At 36.8% G+C, this 21,896-nt stretch overlaps 2 protein-coding genes across 3 annotated transcripts; one reads left to right on the forward strand and one right to left on the reverse strand.

The window, feature by feature from the left end:
* Window positions 1-504: 504 nt before the first annotated feature.
* Window positions 505-11,429, forward strand: LOC104217793 (F-box/kelch-repeat protein SKIP6). Of its 2 annotated transcripts, XR_011407686.1 has the most exons (3): window positions 505-1,722; window positions 2,357-2,785; window positions 10,878-11,429. XR_011407686.1 is itself a non-coding variant. In XM_009768121.2 (2 exons), exon 1 carries the CDS (start codon window positions 632-634, stop codon window positions 1,703-1,705), a length of 1,074 nt encoding a protein of 357 aa, XP_009766423.1. In that variant the 5' UTR covers window positions 505-631; the 3' UTR covers window positions 1,706-1,722; window positions 10,878-11,429. The 2 variants fall into 2 exon arrangements, 1 of the variants encoding a protein (XP_009766423.1); XM_009768121.2 differs by lacking the exon at window positions 2,357-2,785.
* Window positions 11,430-13,007: 1,578 nt separating this feature from the next.
* LOC138869402 (uncharacterized) lies at window positions 13,008-13,507 on the reverse strand. Its single transcript, XM_070147018.1, has 2 exons — window positions 13,406-13,507; window positions 13,008-13,322 (listed from the first exon to the last, which is right to left on the reverse strand). Exons 1-2 carry the CDS (start codon window positions 13,505-13,507, stop codon window positions 13,008-13,010), a joined length of 417 nt encoding a protein of 138 aa, XP_070003119.1.
* Between the last annotated feature and the right edge of the window lie 8,389 nt (window positions 13,508-21,896).

Here is a 21,896-nt window from a genome sequence, read left to right on the forward strand (position 1 = left end):
TTTGTAATGAACTACATAATACACTATCCTAAAACTATAACCTGATATTTTAATATCAACTTCTAATACACAATCACTAGCTACTACAATTTGTTAAATTGGAATAATATTAGTTGGATCATAATAGGTGGTGTGCTTTTTTATAAAATACAAAAGTTTAGGGTAATTTTTGTAATTGTTAAAAAATCCAAAGGTAATATTTGGGCCAAAAACAAGTGTAGAACTAGTTTTGGGATTTGGAAAATTTGTTTTCAAAATGTGCTAAAATTTGGATAAAATCTATAAACAAACAGATTTTGCTAAAACATTTTTGGAAAAAACTTGGCAAACTTAGTTAATCTCCGCATAACACCTGTACAACGTTTGGTTTCCGGTATTGTTGTTGATTTGTTGTATGCTTGTCTTCCATGCTTGTACATTTCTCCTTAAACCCCCCCCCCCCCGGCCCCCCTCCCACACACACACTAACAAAATCCTCCCCTTTTTGAGATTGACCCCCATTATCTTTTCCAACTTTGACCTCCATCAAAGTAACCTAGATCCACCACCTCACCGACAACCCCCCCCCCCCCCCCCCCCGTTCTCAGCTCTGTACATAATATTTCTTCTCTTTAGAGTCGTAGGGAAAAAAATGGCGGATCTTGGCACTGCAGACCCACAATCTCAGCTCATACCAAACCTCCCAGACGACGTAGCATTACAGTGCTTAGCCAGAGTCCCACGTTCCCATCACCGTATTCTCTCTCTCGTCTCCAAATCCTGGCGCTACACCCTTAGCTCAACTGCACTCTACGCCACCCGGTCAATTCTCCGTACTACCGAAACTTTCCTGTACCTCAACCTCCGCATAAACTCCACTTTCCACTGGTACACTCTCTTCCAAAACCCTAACCCACAAAAACCGAGAAAGCTTTTTCCCCTTTCTTCAATACCCTGTAAGCCCATTGGATCGGCTTATGCAGTTTTGGGCCCGAAGATTTATGTGATTGGTGGGTCCATTGGTGAAATCCCTTCGAATAATGTGTGGGTTTTCGATTGTAGGTTTAATTGTTGGGAAATGGGGCCAAGAATGAGGATTGGTAGGGAGTTTGCTGCGGCTGGGGTTGTGAATGGGAAGATTTATGTAATGGGTGGGTGTGTTGTAGATAATTGGGCTAGGTCGATGAATTGGGCTGAATTTTTTGATCCATTAACGGGGTTATGGGCTGCGTTGCCGAGTCCAATTGAGGTCAGAGACAAGTGGATGCATGCTAGTGCAGTGGTGGGTGATAGGGTTTATGCGATGGCGGATAGGGGAGGGGTGGTGTACAATGCTGGGGGTGGGGAGTGGGGGAGTGTAACAAAAAGGCTTGATTTGGGGTGGAGGGGACGGGCTGCGGTGGTGGGAGGAGTGTTGTATTGTTATGATTATTTGGGTAAGATTAGAGGGTATGATGTGAAGGAAGATGTGTGGAAGGAATTGAAAGGGGTGGAGAAGGGGTTGCCTAGGTTCTTGTGTGGCGCGACAATGGTGAATTTCGATGAGAGGTTGTGTGTTGCGTGGGAAGGCAAGAGGAACGGCAAGGAGGTTGACATTATGTGCGCAGAGATTGAAGTTTGGAAGGACAAGGACGGAGGGTTGAGTGGGAACATCTTGTGGTCGGATGTGGTTCTTGTTGTTCCTAATGGTGCTTCAATTGTGCATTGCTTTGCAGTTGACTTGTGATGTTTACTTCAGACAAGGTGCGGCTATTCTCTAGCTTTTGTTAACCATTTGATTGAATTGGTATTTTGTCCATGATAATCTGACTGTTTGCTGTTGTCATTTCATTTATTTTCTTTAGCCTTTTCAGTATTTTGGTGCTTTTAATAGTTAACTCAGAAGTTAATGCTTCTGATGTAAAAGCTTTATTGACTTGGGCCAGTTGGTGAGTAACACTAATTAACTCATACACTTGGTCCCGTTAATTCACAATGTTGTGAATAACTTGGGTTTATTGGCTATCACATAGCATTTTTTATATGTGTATTCTGTTTGAAAATAAGATATATTAGACTGAATGCACAATTCACTCACTAATATTTAGTTTGTGGATTGTTGCTACTTTGTGTGGTAGATGTGCTTATGGTGTTCGGAGCAGAAATTTGGGGGGGGGGATGCCTGGAATGGATAGTGAATTAGAATTAACTTAATATGAAAGAGTGGACAGGACCTTTAAAGTCAATGCTAGTTGAAGTTGGATTTGTAGACTTCTTATTTGTCTATGACATGATCCATGCATGTTCTTTTCATCATTGTTAACTCTTTAATATGCTATGTCCATTTGTTCTGTTAGTTTTCCTGGAAAATGCTGACAATTGGAAAAAATTTCTTTAGGGTCCAGGAGGTCGATTTGGGTCATAAAGTTGAATTTTGCTGAATATGAAGGAGTTGGAACTATCTCATAAAGCTTAATTCAAGTTAACTGTCAATGCATCACAAGTAGCACAAGTGCCTTTATGTGCTTTAGATGGAATTTGCTTTAAATCATCAAATCTTCTAACTTGCTTTTATAAAGTTGCTCTATTAACCTATACCAATCTAAAAAGGAAGAAAGATTGCTGCAGTTCTACAGCAAAATCCTGCATAATTATTTGCAGTGATGCTAGACAATCATCTCCACATAAAGAGCCAAAAACTTAACTGACAAGCAAGGTTAGAGAGCCAAAAACCCTAAAACATTAAACACTTAAAAGAAAGCCAAAAATTGAGGGGCAAGATTTTTGATTACTCGTCTAAATCAACCTATCATTAACGGAAGCTAAGGTACCGTCTTCTTACCCTGTCTAGATCCCCAAATTTCAATCTTCAATTTTCTGTTATTTTGTTTATTTTGCTACTTTTTGGAGTGTCATCTTTTTGTTCAATTCTGGTTAAAAAGTGAACTCCTAGTGATTGCTTTTGTGGGGGGTCTCAAAGCATTATAGTGGAGATATTTTTCTTTGTATTCATTACTAAATAACACTGCCACATCTTTTGATTTGGTGGTGAATTGATAGGAGCGGGACACAAACATGTTTGTTGCTTTTTCAAATTTATTACCAATAGCAATGTATCTTGTTGTACGTTAAGAATTTGTCTTCTAATAAATGAAATAAAATATAGGTACAAGAACTTTCTGCGAGGAAAAGGATAAATTGAATTTTTGTTCTCAAAGCATAACCAAGATAAAATTTACATCTTTTTCTTTGTTGTTTGCTTTCTCTCTTATGTTTAGAAAAGAGTTTCTTTTTGGCTTTTTTGCGATGCACAATAGCCACAGGATTTTGTTTGTTTATTTGCTTCTTGTTTTATTCATGATTTTGTTTGAAGAGTCTTTTGAATCAATTAACAAAAGCTATGTACAACAACAAAAAGTATATTTTTTAGTTGAACAATGTGATTGGTTTTCTTTTACTTTTAAAGATTTTGTCTCATGTCCATAAAAGAAAAACAGTCCACTTTCAAACTCATTGAAAGAGGTGGTTATGTAATGTGTGCAATGATTTCTAAGAGATCTTTTGATATTATAAACTTTGTACTATAAGCCATCTTTTGGAGTTGAATAGACTAGTTTTTATTGTTGTGGTTTATCTTTCTTTTAGAAAAACTTATGAATAATTCTACTGAGTTGCCTCGCTCAAGTTTTTTTAATAAACAATTTAAGTTTGATAAAATTGCATATTGAGGTTCTACTCAATTGTAGTAGTTGGCTACTTACAATATTTATCATTAACATTTGTATTTATGGAGAAATATTCTAATATCTTGCAAATGCTTGTTTGTAACAAGATATGTGCAGGAATGATGTTCGGTAAAGAACTAATCGTTTGACTGATAATCATGACATGAGACCTATTAAGATTTTCAAAAAAGCATTTGCTAAAGAAAATTTTTCCACACAAAATGTAGAAAAAGTTTTTTATCCGGGTAATTGCAATAAAACTTTGAGCTAATTAAATTCATTATTAATTTCTTTTTCAACTAGACAAACTTTGCGTGTTCGTTTTACCTATCTAGTTAACTCATGTTCAATGATATCTTAGAAAGCGTGGACATGTCAAGAGAATTGGCAATTAGCTACTATTATAGTGGTTATTTTACACTTTCTCCTTCTAGAAACTATGTAAGTGGCATTTGATGAAAACAAGCATTGGCGTTGATTGCATATGTTTCTTTGATATGGTGGATGATTTGAAAAGGCATTGTATTCTTGAGGGAGATGATTTTTTTTCCATTTGCGAGGTGATAGAGTTATCCGGTGATTATGATGGGCTAGTGGAACGCCGTGAAGATTCAAATGTAAAGATTATGTATATTAGTTACGAGGGCATAAGGTGAAGGGTATTGAGATTTATACACTCCCAAAAAATTATGATATTTTTGTGAGTATTTTTCTCGAAAAAAATAGTTTTAGGGATAGTTCGTCTGAAGTGGGCAGCGAAACATTTGTGGAAGAACATGAATAAGAAATTCAACTAGTATTCTTTTTTTTTATTGATCATAGTAAGTGGACATTTGATGAAAACAAACATTGACGTAGATTTCACATGTTTCTTCGCTGGATGATTTGAAAAAGCACTGTAACTTCAGTATTCTTAAGGGAGATAAGCTCTTTTATTCGAGAGGTGATATAGTTATCAATGATTATGATAGGCTAGTGGTGTTGTGGAGATTTAGATGTTAAGAACATTCTTGTTAGTTACGAGAGCCATAAGGAGAAACCCATTGAGATTTATACACTCCCGTAAAAATTGTGATCTTTATGGGTACTTTTTTGGAGAAAATAGTTCTAGGAATAATTCGTTTGAAAAGCTAAACGAAGCAGCCGAGGAAGAACATGAATCAACAAATTCAACATGTATTTTTTTTATTGATCGTAGTCACTTCTATCGACATTTCTACTTGATGTATATTTATCTAATCTTTAAATGTAAGTTCCAATGCTGTGAAAAGAAAAATCGGAGGTCCTATGTGGTGTGTGAAAATAATCAACTTTACAAGAGAGACCAAAATTGTTGGTGGAATTTGTTGAGGATATCTAGCTATCGGAGAGAATGCAACCCAATTTTATTTGGTTTTTGGGCCAAACATTTAGAAATAGAACTTGTTGCCCTTTAAAAGTAACTGTTTGGAAAGAGATTGAGCAAGAAAAATTGAAAGCATTCTCAGCAATAGCTTGATGTTCCTCATCCATTTTTTGTAAGTTTCCAATAAAAGTAATTATCTATTAGTTTTAAAAACATTGAAAAATATTCTTAAAAAAGCAATGAAAACATTTACTCTTAAAGGGAAACAAGTTCGACTTCGAACTGTTTGGCCCAAAAACCAAATGAATTGGGTTATATTCTCACCAATAGCTTGATGATCATCAACAAATTCCATCGGCGATCTTTGTATCTCTTGTAAGTTGATTATTTTCATGCACCTCGTGCGCCCTCTGATTTTTCTTTTCTTAATGTTGGAACCTACATTTAAAGATTAATTAAATATATTTCAAGTAGAAATGTCGATAAAAGTGACTAAGATCAATAAAAAAATACATGTTGAATTTGCTGATTCATGTTCTTCCTTAACTACTTCCGCTTAGCTCTTCAAACGAATGATTCCTAAAACTATTTTCTGTGGAAAACTACTCATAAAAATATCATAATTCTTACGGGAGTGTATAAATCTCAAAGGTTTTCTCCTTAGGCCTCCCTTAACTAACAAGCATGTTCTTAACATCTGAATCGTCACGACACCACTAGCCCATCCTAATCATTGATAACTCTATCACCTCTCAAATAAAAGAGCTTATCTCCCTTGAGAATATTGAAGTTACAATACTTTTTCAAATTATCCAGCGAAGAAACATATGAAATTTATGTCAATGCTTGTTGTCATCAAATGTCCACTTACATATTTTCTAGAAGGAGAAAATACAAATAGCCATCATGATGGTAGTTAATTGCCAATTCTCTTGGCATGTCTACGCTTCACGAGTTTAGCTAGATGTGATTAAACAAACATGCAAATTTTGTCTAATTGAAAAGGAATGGCAATATTGCACAAAAGTTTTATTGCAATTACTCAGATAAACAACTTCTTCTATATGTGGAAATTTTTTTCTAGATGCCTTCTTGGAACTTTTAACTGGTTCCATGTCATAATTATCGGTCAAGCGACTAATTCTTTTTCGAAGATTATTCATACCTATGTCTTGTTACAAATAACATTAAAGTACTTCTCCATAAATGGTATTTGCTGGAAGTAGCCAACTATTACAATTGAGTAGAATCTTAAGATGCAATTTTATTAAACTATAATGGTTTATAAAGAAAAATAAATCTAAGTGAATCAACTCAATTAGTAGAATGATTTATAAGTTTTTTTTTAAAAAAAAAAGATAAACCATATCAATAAAAATTAGTTCACTTAACTCCAAAAGATGGTTTGTAGCAACAAAATTTATAACGTCAAAGGAACTCGAAGATTATTGTACACATGACATAACCACATCTTTTTCAAGATATAGCTTTTTGTTCTTGAACTATAGAAGAAGTTGTTTATCTGAGTAATTGCAATAAAACTTTTGTGCAATATTGCAATTCCTTTTCAATTAGATAAAATTTGCATGTTTGTTTAATCACATCTAGCTAAACTTGTGAAGCGTGGACATGCCAAGAGAGTTGGCAATTAACTACCATCATGATGACTATTTGTATTTTCTCCTTCTAGAAAATATGTAAGTGGACATTTGATGACAACAAGCATTGACGTAGATTTCATATGTTTTTTCGCTGGATAATTTGAAAAAGTATTGTAACTTCAATATTCTCAAGGGAGATAAGCTCTTTTATTTGAGAGGTGATAGAGTTATCAATGATTAGGATGGGCTAGTGGTGTTGTGACGATTCAGATTCAGATTTCAAGTTTCTCAAGATATCTTTTAATAAAATAACTCTTCTAAAGGTCTATACAGATTGTAGTTCCTTTAGCATTTTCATAACAGAATGAATCAAGTGACAGTTTAAGCATGTTAGTGATTGTTCTATCTGTTTCAGTGCTTTCTGGTTTTATGGCCACTAAAGGAAGAAGTGGTATTAATCCAAGAGTAAGGAAAAGGTAGAGTGGTCTCGCAGCATCACCCTACATATAATGTAGGTTTAGGCTGGGGGGAATTCAAACTATGTGAAAGAGGATCTTAAAAAAATAAAATGTGAAAGACGAATTGCTGCCAAGAGCAAAGTCACTTGTTTTTCTATGCGATGGCCGTGGAAATGATTTGGAAGGAGTTTGTTTGGAAAACTACAGAGGGAAAGGTTCCGGAGAAAACGGAACTTCTCAACTCTTAGAAGATGAAGATATGTTTGGATAATAGAACTTGCAAAAAGGTTTTGGATGGAGGTTTCTTTGGATATTATTCTTGTAAACATATAGAAAATAATTTCTTACCCCAATATTTTTTAAGAACTACTCCCTCCGCCATATTTTATGTGGCAAGCTTTCCTTTCTTTATGTTTGTATCTAGAAGAATGAATACACATGGTGATTCTAGCTTAGAGAAACCAACTAGGAAATAATCATAACTTTGGAGAAACCTAACTATTTTCCATTTTGGACTTTCAAGCATAGATCTCACTAGCTTAAGAGAACCCTATGAAAACCTTCATCACAAACGGAAGCCGATGCAGCAGCTCTTCGTTAAATTACTTAAAGCGACATAATAATGAATAGAAATAACACATAGTAACCTATTATAGGCACCCCATAAAAATAATTGATGCATACATCTACTATTTGAACAAGAGGAGTCGTGACTTAGAGTTCATGGTGGGTGATTAGGTATTTTTAAAGGTTCTTACGTTACGATGAAATATGTGATGAGGTTCGAGAAGAGAGGCAAATTGAGTCCGGGGTATATTAGTCAATGAGATATTACAACAGGTGGGTATTGTAGCCTATAGGCTTGCCCCGCCACCAAAGTTAGCAAAGGTCCATCATCCGGTGTGTTATGTGTCTTTTCTTCCAAGCACGTGCATGACCTGACACGTCATTAAGGTCAAGTTGTGCAAGTGGATGTGGGGTTGTCGTATGAGGAGATCCCGATAACTCTTATAGACAAACAAGTTTGCTACTTGAGATCGAAGAAGATTTCTTCCGTCAAAGTATGCAAGTATGTGCAACTATTCGATACTCAAAGTATGTTAGACTCGTATGAGGACGAACGTTATTTTAAGTATGGGAGAATATAATACCCCATAAGGAAAAAGAAGTTATATTTAAGAGATTAGAAAAGTAGAATAATATGAAAAGAGCTTCATAACAAAATGGACCCAAGCCCAAACTTTGCAAACAACATTTTTTTTTTTTTTTTGCAAATAGCATTTGGCAAGGGATTAACAAGATTAAGGACAGTCATTACTTGAATATTTCACAACTACATGAATATAAATCAGGTCTTCTTTTGGTCATTATCTTCATGAAAGAAACGCACCAACTATTTACTACTTTAAGCTTTTTCACTTGTGTAAAATAGAGATTTAAAAGGGAAAGAGGAAACCAGATTGAAAAATAGGTAAATAAAGGGAGAGCGTAAGGCTTAAAGCAAGTTTATACAAATCAAGAAGTGCGCAACAATCTCAAAACCTCAAGAGACTATTAAGCTTTATTCAAGGTAATCTATGTTTTTTTCTTTCTTTTTGCAATTCTTTTACTGTTTAAGATATTGATATCAGTATTGGAGATTTTAGATGATACTATACCATTTGTTGGATTTGATTAGAAGGTTTTGAACTTAGAAATCTAAGGAATTGAGCCCTAACCATCAAATTAGTAATGAGGTTAAATGACTTTTTGAACTCCGATTGGGAAATTAAGTAAATATTTGGACTCATTGGATTATGGATAATTCGAAAACGTATTAGGTCGGTATCAAATTAGTGAGTTATAGATCAACTTCATCAATGAGAAGTTCAAGTTAAATTGTTTTCAAATTTAGAGAGGTATCATTCTATTTTTGGCGGACTAATAAGAAACTAGTGTCGTTCTTCCTGGAACGTAGGGAGTAACTATTATAGTCACCCCATAAAGATATTTTATGCATATACATCTACTATGCGGACAAGAGGAGTCACGACTTGGAGTTCACTATGAGTGATTCGTTGTTTCTAAAGGTTTTTCCATGAAAGGTGCGATGAGGTTTGAGAAGAAAGGCAAATTTATTCGGAATATATTGGTTGTATGAGATATTGCAAAGGGGTGGGTGTGGTGGTCTATAGGCTTGTCAGGCCACCAAAGTTCATCTGATGTTTCATGTTTTTATGCTTCATTTCACGTGCATGACCCGACACATGTAATTTATGAATATGCTAGTACAACACAGATAGTATAGAAGCACTCATTGCATATCACGGCACAGTATCAGTTGACACTTGACTGTGGATAGTTCAATATCCTCCTAGTCCAGTTAAATCAATATCTGATAAATAGGATGGCATGCATAGTTGTCCATCCAGTTCAATTAATTAGTACAGTTCAAATGTTGACCCAGATAATATTCAGTAGCAGTTACTGACAGTGGCGAAGCCAAAAATGTTTCCAAGGGTGTTCAATATAGGTTTTATATATCTAAAATCAATATTTTACTTATATACACTGTGTAATTTTCCGTAATTTTTCGCGAAGGGTGGTCAGTTGACCACCCTTTGCTAAAGGTGCCTTCGCCCATGGTTGCTGAGGTTGATCTATGAACTCACTTATCTTATACAGACCTGATACAATTTGGATTACCACTAATACAGTGAGTCCAAATATATACTTAATTTTTTGATCGAAATTTATAAAGTCATCCAATTCCTTAATTTATTTATTTGGGGGTTATAGTTCGATTTCATAGATTTCTAAGTTCAATTCAAATCCAATTCATGTTGTAATTTCATTTAAGCTGAAATACTTCATTTTAAATCTCAAATATTCATACCATATCTAAAAGAATGGTAAAATTTTCAAAAAGAGCACATGGGTTACCTTGAGTGGAGCTTACTTGTTGCTTGAGGTTTTGGGATTTTTGAACACTTCTTGATTTGTACGAACTTGCTTTAAGCCTTCTGGTCTCCCTTTTAAATCCTCATTTCACGCAAAAATGGAAGAGCTTGAAGCAACAAATAGCTGCTGCATTTCTTTCCTGAACATAATGACCAAGAGAAGGCTTGGTTTATATTTGTTGTACAGTTGTGAAGCATTCAAGTGGCGGTTGCTCTTGATCTTTAATCCCTTCCCAAATGTTGTTTGCGAAGTTTGGGTTTAGGCCTATTTATTAATTCCCTTCCATCTTATTTCTTTTTCTATGTTGTCTAATCTGTTAAATACAACAACTCCTTTTCTTTTCTTATGGCGTTATTACACAAACGCCTGCCAAAGCTCCTCCAAAATACATGTGTATCTGTATTTCGTATAAAAAAATAGATGGGTTGAGTTGAACCCATCATTTGTGTGGTGCATACTATGAGCTGGAGGGTTATCCAATAGTCTTATTGCATCTAGTTGGGCTCTAAATCAGTTTCAGAAACCATGTTATGTTAATCCAAAATAGTTCAATCAAAAAATTGCCATTTCCTACATGTTTTTGCAATTTACTTTTGGATTTGTACATTTTGATGTATTTTTCACAATCCTCATTTGTAGTTTCTGCTCAATTTATTAATTTATAAACTATTTTACAAAATTCACGGGCTTATGACCCATCGCGCTCTCACATTTTTACAACACTGGATAAGGAATGTGATTCTTGGATTTACTGTTTGTTGATGTGAGTTTGTTGTTCAGTAATGGACCCATATATTATGCTGAAACTCTCTTTGAATTAGAGGCTGATAATTTTCTATGCCGATTGAAGGTGCTGGCCATGCATGAGATGAGCTTTCTTTTCACATGTTGCTTGTTTGGGTCTCATCAGAATGGCGAGGTTTTGTCTCTGAGAGTTCGACATATAACTGCAGAATTTAGATACCGGTAGGGAATCTCAAAGTCCAAACTCTCAAGAATCAATATATCCAAATTGAATGTTCCACAGGCCAATTTCCAGATAAAGGAAAGGCTGCTTCTGGTTCAACTTTCAGTGCCAGACTGGGCCACTTGTAGAATGTGAGTTTGTGTTTCGAACAGATTTCTGGAAAGCTTCTGCTTGATTTCTTGGAAAAAATCTAGTGTTACTAAGTTATGAGCAAAAGTAATTGTCAGCGATGTAGAAAGTCTGCTTTGTAGTTTGTACACAGCTAATTACCTACTAGTTCATGAACCAATGAGTTGTAACTTCGAAGAAGCAAAATTTTTGTAATTTATCTTTCAGTAATTTTCAATTTTTATCGGCTAGCTCTAAGTTGGTCATAAAATAATTTATCAGAAAACAGAATTTTCCATCTATGATTCGAGCAATTTACTTATGAGACTACCCTTTTGTTTATTGAAATGAATTTGTTTTAATAAGTGCTCTGGAGAAAAACTGATATTGCGGTATTATTATGTTGTATTTTTGTTCTAGAAATTACCAAACTAAACTGATCCTAATTGAACCAAAGCTTAGAGTAATAGTGTAATACAAAGCAGTCCCGTGTTTCTTGGAAATATTCACCCCTTACCTTATCAAGTTAAACCGTTATCTTGAAGATAAATGCTAAGTTTAAAGCAATAAACGAACAAATACACAACTAGAAGGCTATTGTTTTCATGGAACCGTTATCTTGAAGATAAATGCTAAGTTTAAAGCAATAAACGAACAAATACACAACTAGAAGGCCATTCTTTTCATGGAACCGTTATCTTGAAGATAAATGCTAAAGTTTAAAGCAATAAACGAACAAATACACAACTAGAAGGCCATTGTTTTCATGGATAACTAGAGAACCATTAATTCTGTTAAAAGAGAAAAGGATAAACGTAATTTTCGAAAGGAAATGATCAAAACGGTCCCTAATGTATGTGCTTTGGATCCATTTGGTCCCTGATATATAACACCTAATGTAAAAGGTCCTTAATCTATACAAAAAGTGTATAATTTTGGTCCTAAAACTAACAGTAAAAGTAAAACTCTCTGCTGAACCCCTCTTTTATTATGCTTCCCTTCTGCTACAGTACTCTTTCACGTCCTACTCACCACCATAATAAATACCTGAACAGCCATAACTATACAACCACACAACTACAACTCTACTTTGCCCTTCAACCCCAACGAAATACGCACCGCACCACCACAAAAACACGAACTTTTCTACCCATCTTCCTTCCTTGGATTTCTCTCCAAAATACAACCTTCTTCTTCACCAAAATAGCTCCTTTTGAATGTACGTGCTTTGTCTGAGTTTTTAGGTGTGACGGCTTCGCCGAAGGAGGATCATGATTGCTAGCAAGAGGTTGCCTTTGATCATTAAATTTTAACAGAAGGAGCAAAACCTAAATTTAAGTCAATCTCTTTATTCTTTTTCCCTTAAGTCCACTTCAAGAAGATTAAATTTATATCCACTTGAAACTCTGACATATCATTCTTAACTATCAGAAAAGATTCTCTTTGAAATCAAAAATAACCAAAAAGCTATACTCAATTGGTGTTTCAGATCGTGCAAGATGGACCAACTGTAAAAGAAGTTTGTAACACTCACAACCTTAGCTCACAAGGGAAGAGGAAGTAACGGGAGGAAGAAGGAGAGAAGGACAGAAGAAGAGAGGAATTTAGAGGGGAAATAAGATAGATTCTCATTCATGCCAATCATTGCAATACAACGGAATATATATATATAATGACTAGACTCTGCCAATTCTGTTACCTAGGGATCCGGGAAAGTGACAATTGGCAGACTATGACATCACCTCTGCTCTAACAAACTTAAGAGCTAAAAAGATTGGAATTTAAATTACATTGGACTAATTTGTTACTAAGAAAACTATAGGACTAGAAAGATAAACTATTATCGACTAACATAACTACTACTCCATTCTTGTGAAAAAACCCTCCTTTTATAGAACCTTGTCCTCAAGGTTTAAAATGTGGAAGCTGAGATTTGATGAATCTAAAATCATTCCAAGTGGACTCTTCAGGAAGCAAGTTGGACCATTGGATCAAAACTTGTGCCACTACTTGGTTACCTCTCTTGATCATTCTTCTTCCTAAAACTGTAACTAGATCAGTCATCGGAACACCATCAGGAGTACATGTAGGAGGATCAACAAAGGCAACTATATTAGTGCCAATTTTCTTTTTGAGCTTGGAAACATAAAAAACTGGATGTATTTTTGCCGTGGGAGGGAGCTTTAACTCATAAGCAGCATTGCCAATCTTCTTGATCACCTGATATGGACCATAAAACTTAGATGAGAGTTTAAGACTTTTCCAGATTGCCACAGAAGACTACCTATAAGGGTACGATAAACCCAATCTCCAATTGAAAATTCTCTGTCAGTTCTATGTTTATTTGATTGCTGCTTCATCCTGTTTTGAGCCCTTCTAAGACTTTCCTGTAACACTTTAGTCATCACTTGCCTCTCGTTTAGCCATTGATCTACAGAGTCAACTTTACTTTGAGCTATCAATTCAAATGCCAACTATGGAGGCTCATAACCATAGACAACTTGAAATGGGGTCATTTGCAGGGCAGAGTGGTAAGATGTATTGTACCAAAACTCAGCTAAGGAGAGCCACTAGTTCCATGCTTTTGGTTTGTGACTTGTCATGCACCTGAGATATGTTTCAAGACATCTGTTTAGCCTTTCTGATTGACCATTTGTTTGAGGGTGATAAACTGAGTTCATGTGTAAATCAGTCTTCAACAATTTGAAAATTTCTCTCCAAAAGATGCTTGCGAACACTTTGTCTCTGTCAGACACTATGCTTTAGGGAAGACCATGTAACTTATACACTTGATCTAGGAAGACCTTAGCAACCTGGATGCATTGAATGGGTGAAGGAGTGGAATGAAGTGTACATAGTTGCTGAACCTGTCAATCACCACCATAATAATGTCCTTGCCTTCTAATTTTGGAAGACCTTCAATAAAATCCATAGAGATATGTTTCCAAAGGTGATCTGGAACTAGCAGGGGTTGTAACAATCCTGGAGGTGCTATGTTCTCAATCTTGTTTCTTTGGCAGGTATCACATTCTTGTACCACTCTTTGGATATCTGTCTGCATAGATGGCCAATAGAATAAGGACCTCAACCTTTTATAGGTTGCTAGTACTCCAGACTGTCCACCTAAGGCTGATGAATGCATTGCCTTGATTAGTTGCTGTCTCATGTTACCTTTGCTTCCTATCCGTAGCTTACCCTTATGCCTCAACGGTCCATTTACCAACTGATTGGTTGCACTCCTGATGACGTCCACAACACACCTCGATATATGATATGGTTGTATGCAATATAATTAACCCAACTCTAAGTTGGGATCGAATCCACATGAAGTTATAAGGGGTGTTAGGAGTATACACTTGAAGAAAGCGAATGGATTAAGTAAATTTGCACTTTCACAAAAAGTTTTGATTTCTACTTCTACTATTACTCTAACAATTGCAAGCTAAGAAAAAGAAACAAGAAATGAACGATTATTTTTGGTGTTTTTCCAAATAGTTAAAAAGTCTAGGGATGTGCTCATAACCTAGGTGTTCGCCTAATGGGGTAAAGATGGTAATACTTGTTTTGTTGATTGGGGTGTATTATAGCTCTTAACTCTACATTACCCACTCAATACCTCTCGGCCAAAGAGTGATTTTGCCCAATTTGACTTTCTCAAGTCCAAATGGATATCAAACAAAATAGTTGATATGAGCTCAAGTTGGGTTCTTACTATCTCTAGTTTGAACCCTTTAATTAGGCTAATCAAACTCTCAATTAACCCAATTCCTTGTTAGCCAAGTTATCCTAGACTAGGTCCCTCTTTCTCAATTAGAGACTAAGTCAAAAAGAGATGAATCAATGTTTGCAACCATTAATTCTAAAATTGAACCATAAACTAAGCTAAATAATCAACACCCAGTCATAAACAAACATTAAATTAAGTACCCGTAAGGTTTACACACTAAGGTTGGATCACAACCCTAGTAAAAGTCTAGCTACTTATAGTGGAAATTGAAAAAAAATAAAGAAGAGAAGCAAATTAAACTCATAATCAAAGATTGAAATGAAAATATAATATTTAAACACTAAAATAGTCACAAACTTCCTAAAATGAAAAAATGTAACAGCTACAGCACCACAAACTTCGAAAACTTGACCTAAAATTGTGAAACTCGTCTATTTATAGTGGGCCAAAATTCGCTGACAAAAATGCCCCTCGGGAGGTTTTGCTGCTGCACAATTCCATGTGCGGTCCGCAGATTTCTTTAGTGGCAGGAGGTTGGGTTCTGCAGCCGCAAATTTCTGGATTGCGGCCGCGAATTGATTTCTGCAGCCGCACAATTCTTGTGCGGTCCGCACTTCAGCAAGGCTTGAGGACTTTGGTCTTTTGCACACTCTCTGAACTTGGAATCATTTGTCAGTGTAGACCCTGTTTTGCGGTCGCACAATTCATGTGCGGTATGCACATTGCTCAAAATCTTGTTGGGTTCTTTCGCTTGGTTTGCGGCCGCAGATGGAATTCTGCGGTCCGCACTTTCTTCTGGAGCCCAGAATTCCTTCTGCGGACCACACTTCTTTGCTTCTGCGCCCTTTATTGCCTTGTGATTTGGAACACTCCTTTTTGAGTTGAATTTTATCACGGGAGACCAAACTTCCAACATTCCTGCAATTTGCACAATTTTATTAGTTTCGGGAACATAAATCAATACGTTCGGACTAAAACAAAGCCAATAAGTAGTCAAAATCCTCACTTATCAACTCCCACGGGGATTTTGTGTAAGGTCAGAAATAAGCTGATTCACTTCATCATCTCCTTGATAGCTTTCTAATACCTCCTGATCCCAAGTTGGTTTAATGCTGGTGATAGCATTACAGTGTCCTGAGACTTTCCTGGACAAGGCATCAGCAGCTGAATTCTTACTCCCCTTCCTATATTGAATGTCAAAGTTTAGCCCAAGTAGCTTAGTTAACCCTTTGTGCTGCAACATGGTAGAGATCCTCTGGTCTTTTAGGAACTTGAGACTGAAATGATCAGTCTTGACTGTGAAGAAGTTCTGCTGTAAGTAGTGTCTCCACTTGTCTACTACTAGAAGTAAGGCCAGTAATTCCTTCTCATAGGTGGACAGGCCTTGATCTTTAGGGTTGAGAGCTTGGCTCAAATAGGCCATTGGGTGGTGATCTTGTATGAGAATGGCTCCAATACCTAAACCACTGGCATCAACTTCCACTGTAAAGGGCTTGGAGAAGTCAGGTAAAACCAGAACTGGGGCCTTAACCATGGTATTTTTGAGTCTTTCAAATGCAGTTGTGGCTTCTGCAGTCCATGCAAAATTACCCTTCTTGAGTAGTGAAGTCAATGGTTTGCTAATGACTTCAGTCCATGCAAAATTGCCCTTCTTGAGTAGTGAAGTCAATGGTATGAATCTTCTGTAATAGCCAATGAGCCCTAAGAACCCTCTTAGTTCTTTGATGCTTATTTGTCTGGGCCACTTAAGCATTGTGTGTATCTTAGCTGGATCTGTTGATACTCCTTCTCCAGAAATGATATGGCCAAGGTAGTCCACTTGTGGCTGAGCAAAGAGCATTTGGATTTCTTGGCATATAGTTGGTGTTGTCTTAACAGTTGAAGCACCCTTTCCAAATTCCTCAAGTGGCTGCTCAGGTCTGGACAATAGACCAAGATGTCATCAAAAAATACCAAGATGAACTTCCTGAGGTACTTCCCAAAAACCTGGTGCATTAGTGCGTGGAATGTAGCAGGAGCATTAGTCAGCCCAAAGGGCATGACCTTGAATTGCCATAGTCCATGATGTGTTCTGTAGTCTTGAACTCATCAGATTCCTTCATCATTACTTGATGGTAACCAGCTCTAAGATCAATCTTAGAAAATAGAACTGCCACCTTTAGTTCATCTAACAAGTCCTCTACCACTGGGATGGGATATTTGTTCTTGACAGTCATTGCATTCAACTTTCTATAGTCAATGAATAACCTCCGTGTGGAGTCCTTCTTCACCAAAAGAGCTGGTGATGCAAAACAAGATTGGCTAGGGTATTACCTCTCATGACACCTGAAACATAGATTCTTTTCTCTCATTTGGTCATAAGTAAAATTTTTGGATTGGTTGGTGCCTGCAGTACCAGAAGGGCCTGCCTGATTGCTTTGGGTGTTGTGTGTTGGTGAAGTGTTTCTGGTGGGTTAAATGATTCTAAGTGGTTCATTATAAGTGAGGGGAAGAGGGCTTTAAGGATATGTGATTTTTGGATTGGTGGGTGGATAGTTTCTGATGGTAGGTTGAGCGGGTCGATATAGGTGTTTTTGCAGGGTTTCTAATGCATCCTCCTGAAGCTTGGATACTTTATAAGTATCCAAAGAGTTGTAGGTTTATAGATCCAGACCAAGTGCTTGATTTCAGTTCTTAATCCACTCACAAAACTAGCTATAAAATGCAGCTTATTCAGGTGAGGGTTGATCATCATCATGTGGATCCTTAACTCTTCAAATTTCTGTTGATATGCTTCTATATTCTCTATCAATGATATCTAGAGGTCTGATATGGCCAAACCTCCTACAAATATCCGTATAGAACAAAGGCTAAGCTAATACCCTACCTCTATTAATAACATAAGCATCAAACCAGTTGTCAACCTTATCTTTTAGGTGCATAGCAATGTAAGTCATTTTCTGATGGTCAGGTACAAAAAGATTTTGAAGTACCCGTCACATTTCCTTATCCAAGCCCTGGGGTTAGTCCCATTCAAATTCTAGAAATGTGAGCTTGCCTTTTGGGGTTTCTACTACTGTTAGTAGCAGAGATTGACCTCCGGCTTCCACAAACCCAACTATGCGAAGGAGCAGGTACCTCGAGCATCAGTAGCAGAAATAGGTGTGAGTGGAGCTGTAGAGAGTATTGGTTGTCGAACACTACCTCCACTGGTTGTTCCTCCAATGGCTGAGGAAGCTCTTTGAGCAGATGAAGATTTATTCATAGGTGACTGTGTATCAAGTCCACGATCCTTCAGCAACTGTTGAAGAATGTAACACTCATAACCTTATCTCACAAGAGAAGAGGAAGTACCGGGAGGAAGAAGGAGAGAAGGACAGAAGAAGAGAGGAATTTAGAGAGGAAATTAGATAGATTCTCATTCATGCCAATCATTGCAACACAAGGGAATATATATAACGACTAGACTCTGCAATTCTGTCACCTACGGATCCGGGAAAGTGACAATTGGCAGACTATGACATCACCTCTGCTCTAACAAACTTAAGGACTAAAAAGACTGGAATTTAAATTACATTGGACTAATTTGTTACTAAGAAAACTATAGGACTAGAAAGGTAAACTATTATCAACTAACATAACTAATTCTTGTGACAAAGTTGTAGACGAAGACATATCCAATATAGAGGAAGATAAAAATAAATAGAAAAGGGAAGAAGAAGATGAAAGAAAACAAAGTCAGACAACAAGGGGCATTTTTGTACTCACGTGGGTTGTACATGTAGAAGCTTCCGTTCATTTTGACAGATTACTACTAGGTGCCGTCACTTTTTTGAGCTAAAAACCAAAATGATAAGCTTTTATGATATATTAAGGACCATTAGGTGTTATATCATGGACTAAATGAATCCGAAGCACATACATTAGGGGCCATTTTGATAATTTTCTCTAATTTTCGATTAGAACCAAACCCTATGACTGCTTGAGTTTCAAGTTTTAACAATTCTGTGCAATTGAAAATGGCGTTATAAAACAATCTAGGTACATGTTTTCCTGAAATTTTTTTTGGTAAACCCTATCAGCTTAACAGTTTGCTACTTTATGTTTGTAAAAGCAATATTGTTGAATATGGAAAAAAACTTATTTGCACCCAATAGATAAGGAAATTTTGGACTTACTTATTTTAACTGCCCTGTGCTGATGATGCAAAGAAAGTTCATGTTTCTTCCACTCGTACTTCCATAAAACTTCGTCTCCAAAAGCTAGCTACCAAAGTAGGTCAAATATTTTTGAGATCTGTTCCTAATTTCTGGTCCACATTCAACTATGCAAAACATAGAAGTTACAATTATAAGCATATTCCTCATTATAAAAAATAAGTATAATAATAATAAAGAAAAACAGGGGCACAATGCCGATTATCTACAATTTGGCCTTCATTTTTAGGTGCAAGACATGTACATACATGTTAAAGTCGCACTTGTAGCGTCTGTAGTTACGAGTGTATATAGGTCGGGTTGGTTCGGATTTTTCAATTATCAAATCAAATCAATTGTCTCAGATTTTTAAATTTATAAACCAAACCATACCAACAAAAATCGGATTTTTCAATCACGGTTTTTCTCGAATTTTTCAATTTTCTCGGGGTTTCGGATTTTTCGGGGTTTTTTTCGACAAAATCTTCATAGAATAAAATTTATAATTTGTGCTCTAATATTTCTTAAGTCCTAGTAGGATAAAACTATATAAGATATTACCCAATAAAACAATACAAAATAATGTGAGATGAGTCATAATTATACTAAAATACTCAACAAATCGCATAAGATAAATATTGATAATTAATAATCCATAATTGTCACGACCCTAAAACTGACCCGGTCGTGATGGCACCTATCGTGAAACTAGGCCAGCCGACACAAACCCCAAATCCAACCAGTATTTCATAAAAGTCATTTTTAAGCTATTAAATCAACAGAATCTCATAACATAAGTCTAAATAACCAGTGCGGAAGAAAACAACACAAGCCCGACATCGGGGTGTCACAAGTCACGAACAATTACAAGGTTGTCCAAATTCAATAAGGCTATCAAAGTTCGGAAATGAAGATACTAAGAACAGTCTGAGTAGGGTAAGAAAGAGAAGTGCAGGGTTGCGAACTCCAAGCAGCTACCTTGTCGACTCCGAAGACCTGCTGGAAGAACGACCAGCACTGACTATAGCGACCCGCAACTCCTGGATCTGCACACAAGGTGCATGGAGTAATGTGAGTACGTCAACTCAGTAAGTAATAAGAGTAAATAAAAACTAAGCAGTAAGAAAAATACATAATCCACGTCATAATACCACAATAAGTACAGTGTGTTTCCAAAATAGTATATAAATCAAATCGTTTCGTTAAAAATCCAGTTTACGGTAGAAATCATTTGAAGATGTGAAAAATCCGTTTAAAACATCTTTGAGCAGTTTTCAAACAAGTGATGAAACAGTGAGTAGAAATGATGAAAACATAGTCGGCCCCTCGGGCAAAAACTCACTCGTATACAGCCCCTCGGGCAAAATGAATCATAAACTGCCCATCGGGCAAATATCAACAGAACCAGCCCCTCGGGCTACCTCATAATCACTCGTAATCATCCCTTCGGCCAACAACATAAATAAAAAACAACCCCCGGGCAACATCACATCACTCACACTGGGTACCCGCGCTCACTAGGGGTGTTCAGACTCCGGAGGGGCTCCTACAGCCCAAGCGCTATAACAAACCATCTCGTGGCATAATCAATCAGGACCTCGACTTCACATAACAAGCCACCTCGTGGCATAATAAATCAGGCCCTCGGCCTCTCATATATCACAAATTAGTACAACATGCTGCGGCGTGCAGCCCGATCCCATGATATCCTCACAACATAGGCCCTCGGTCTCACTCAGTCAGAAACCTCTCAAGCCACTCGGGCTACAGTAAAATAAGATGCTCAGTCGAAATATCATTTTTGCATCAAATTAGGGTAAATAAGACTGAGTTACAAAATCAGTAAAACATAGCATGACTGAGTACAGTTATTAAATCAAAACAGTGAGGAATTTCAGTAAAGAAAGCCCCTAAGGGTCCAAACAGTTGGTACGAGACCCAAATATGACATCCAGCCCAAAACATAGTAATACTTTCCAAAACACAATAGTATCAAAAAGTTTTCAATCAAATACGTGACATAATAGTCGTATGGGACAGACCAAGTCACAATGCCCAACGGTGCACGACCCCACGCTCGTCATCTAGCATGTGCGTCACCTCAAAGTAGTAAAATGATATGAAATCCGGGGTTTCATACCCTCAGGACAACATTTACAACCATTACTTACCTCAAACCGGTCCAAACTCTAACCCGCAATGCCTTTGCCTCTCGACTCGGCCTCCAAATACTCTGAATCTAACCAAAATCAGTATATTATCATCAATATACGCTAAAGGAACAAAGCCCAAGCAAAATAATCAAATTAACTCAAAAATCCCGAAATTGGCTCAAACCCGGCCCTTCCGATAAAAATCACAAAACAGGAAAATTCATTCACTCACGAGTCTACCCATATTAAATTCACCAAAATCTGACATCAAATGACCATCCAAATCCCCAAAATAAACTTTCCAAATTTTCTTCCATTTTCCCCCAATTTTCACCTCAAATTCCCAAATTAAATGATAAGAATTAAGACATAATCATGGGATTTAACCAAATTTGAGTAAAGAACACTTACCCCAATCACTCCTATGAAATTCCCCTCCAAAATCTCTTTCTCCCGGCTCTCTAATGAGTTTTGAGATTATGGACCAAAACCCTTATTTTTGAACTTAAACATTCTGCCCAGACATTTCCTTAATCGCGATCACGGAAACACCCTCGCGATCGCGAAGAACGACTTTTGTTGACTCAACATTTTACTCTACGCGACCGTGTTACTCCACACGCGAACGCGATGCAGTGGTTCCTCTGACATGCGCGATCACGATTGACCCCACGCGAACGCGAAGGGTAACACCAGCTTTCCTCTGCCGCCTTATTTCTTCTACGTGAACGCGGCCTGG

This window comes from Nicotiana sylvestris, chromosome 5 (genome assembly GCF_000393655.2).
Source record: "Nicotiana sylvestris chromosome 5, ASM39365v2, whole genome shotgun sequence".
Taxonomy (NCBI): domain Eukaryota; kingdom Viridiplantae; phylum Streptophyta; class Magnoliopsida; order Solanales; family Solanaceae; genus Nicotiana; species Nicotiana sylvestris.

Bases quoted from the DNA above. Each gene is read 5' to 3' on its own strand.
- LOC138869402 (XM_070147018.1), bottom strand. From the start codon at position 13,507: ATGACTAAAGTGTTACAGGAAAGTCTTAGAAGGGCTCAAAACAGGATG. The intron at 13,323-13,405 runs GTTTATCGTACC...GGTCCATATCAG, and splicing joins AATTTTCAATTGGAGATTGG to GTGATCAAGAAGATTGGCAA.
- LOC104217793 (XM_009768121.2), top strand. From the start codon at position 632: ATGGCGGATCTTGGCACTGCAGACCCACAATCTCAGCTCATACCAAAC.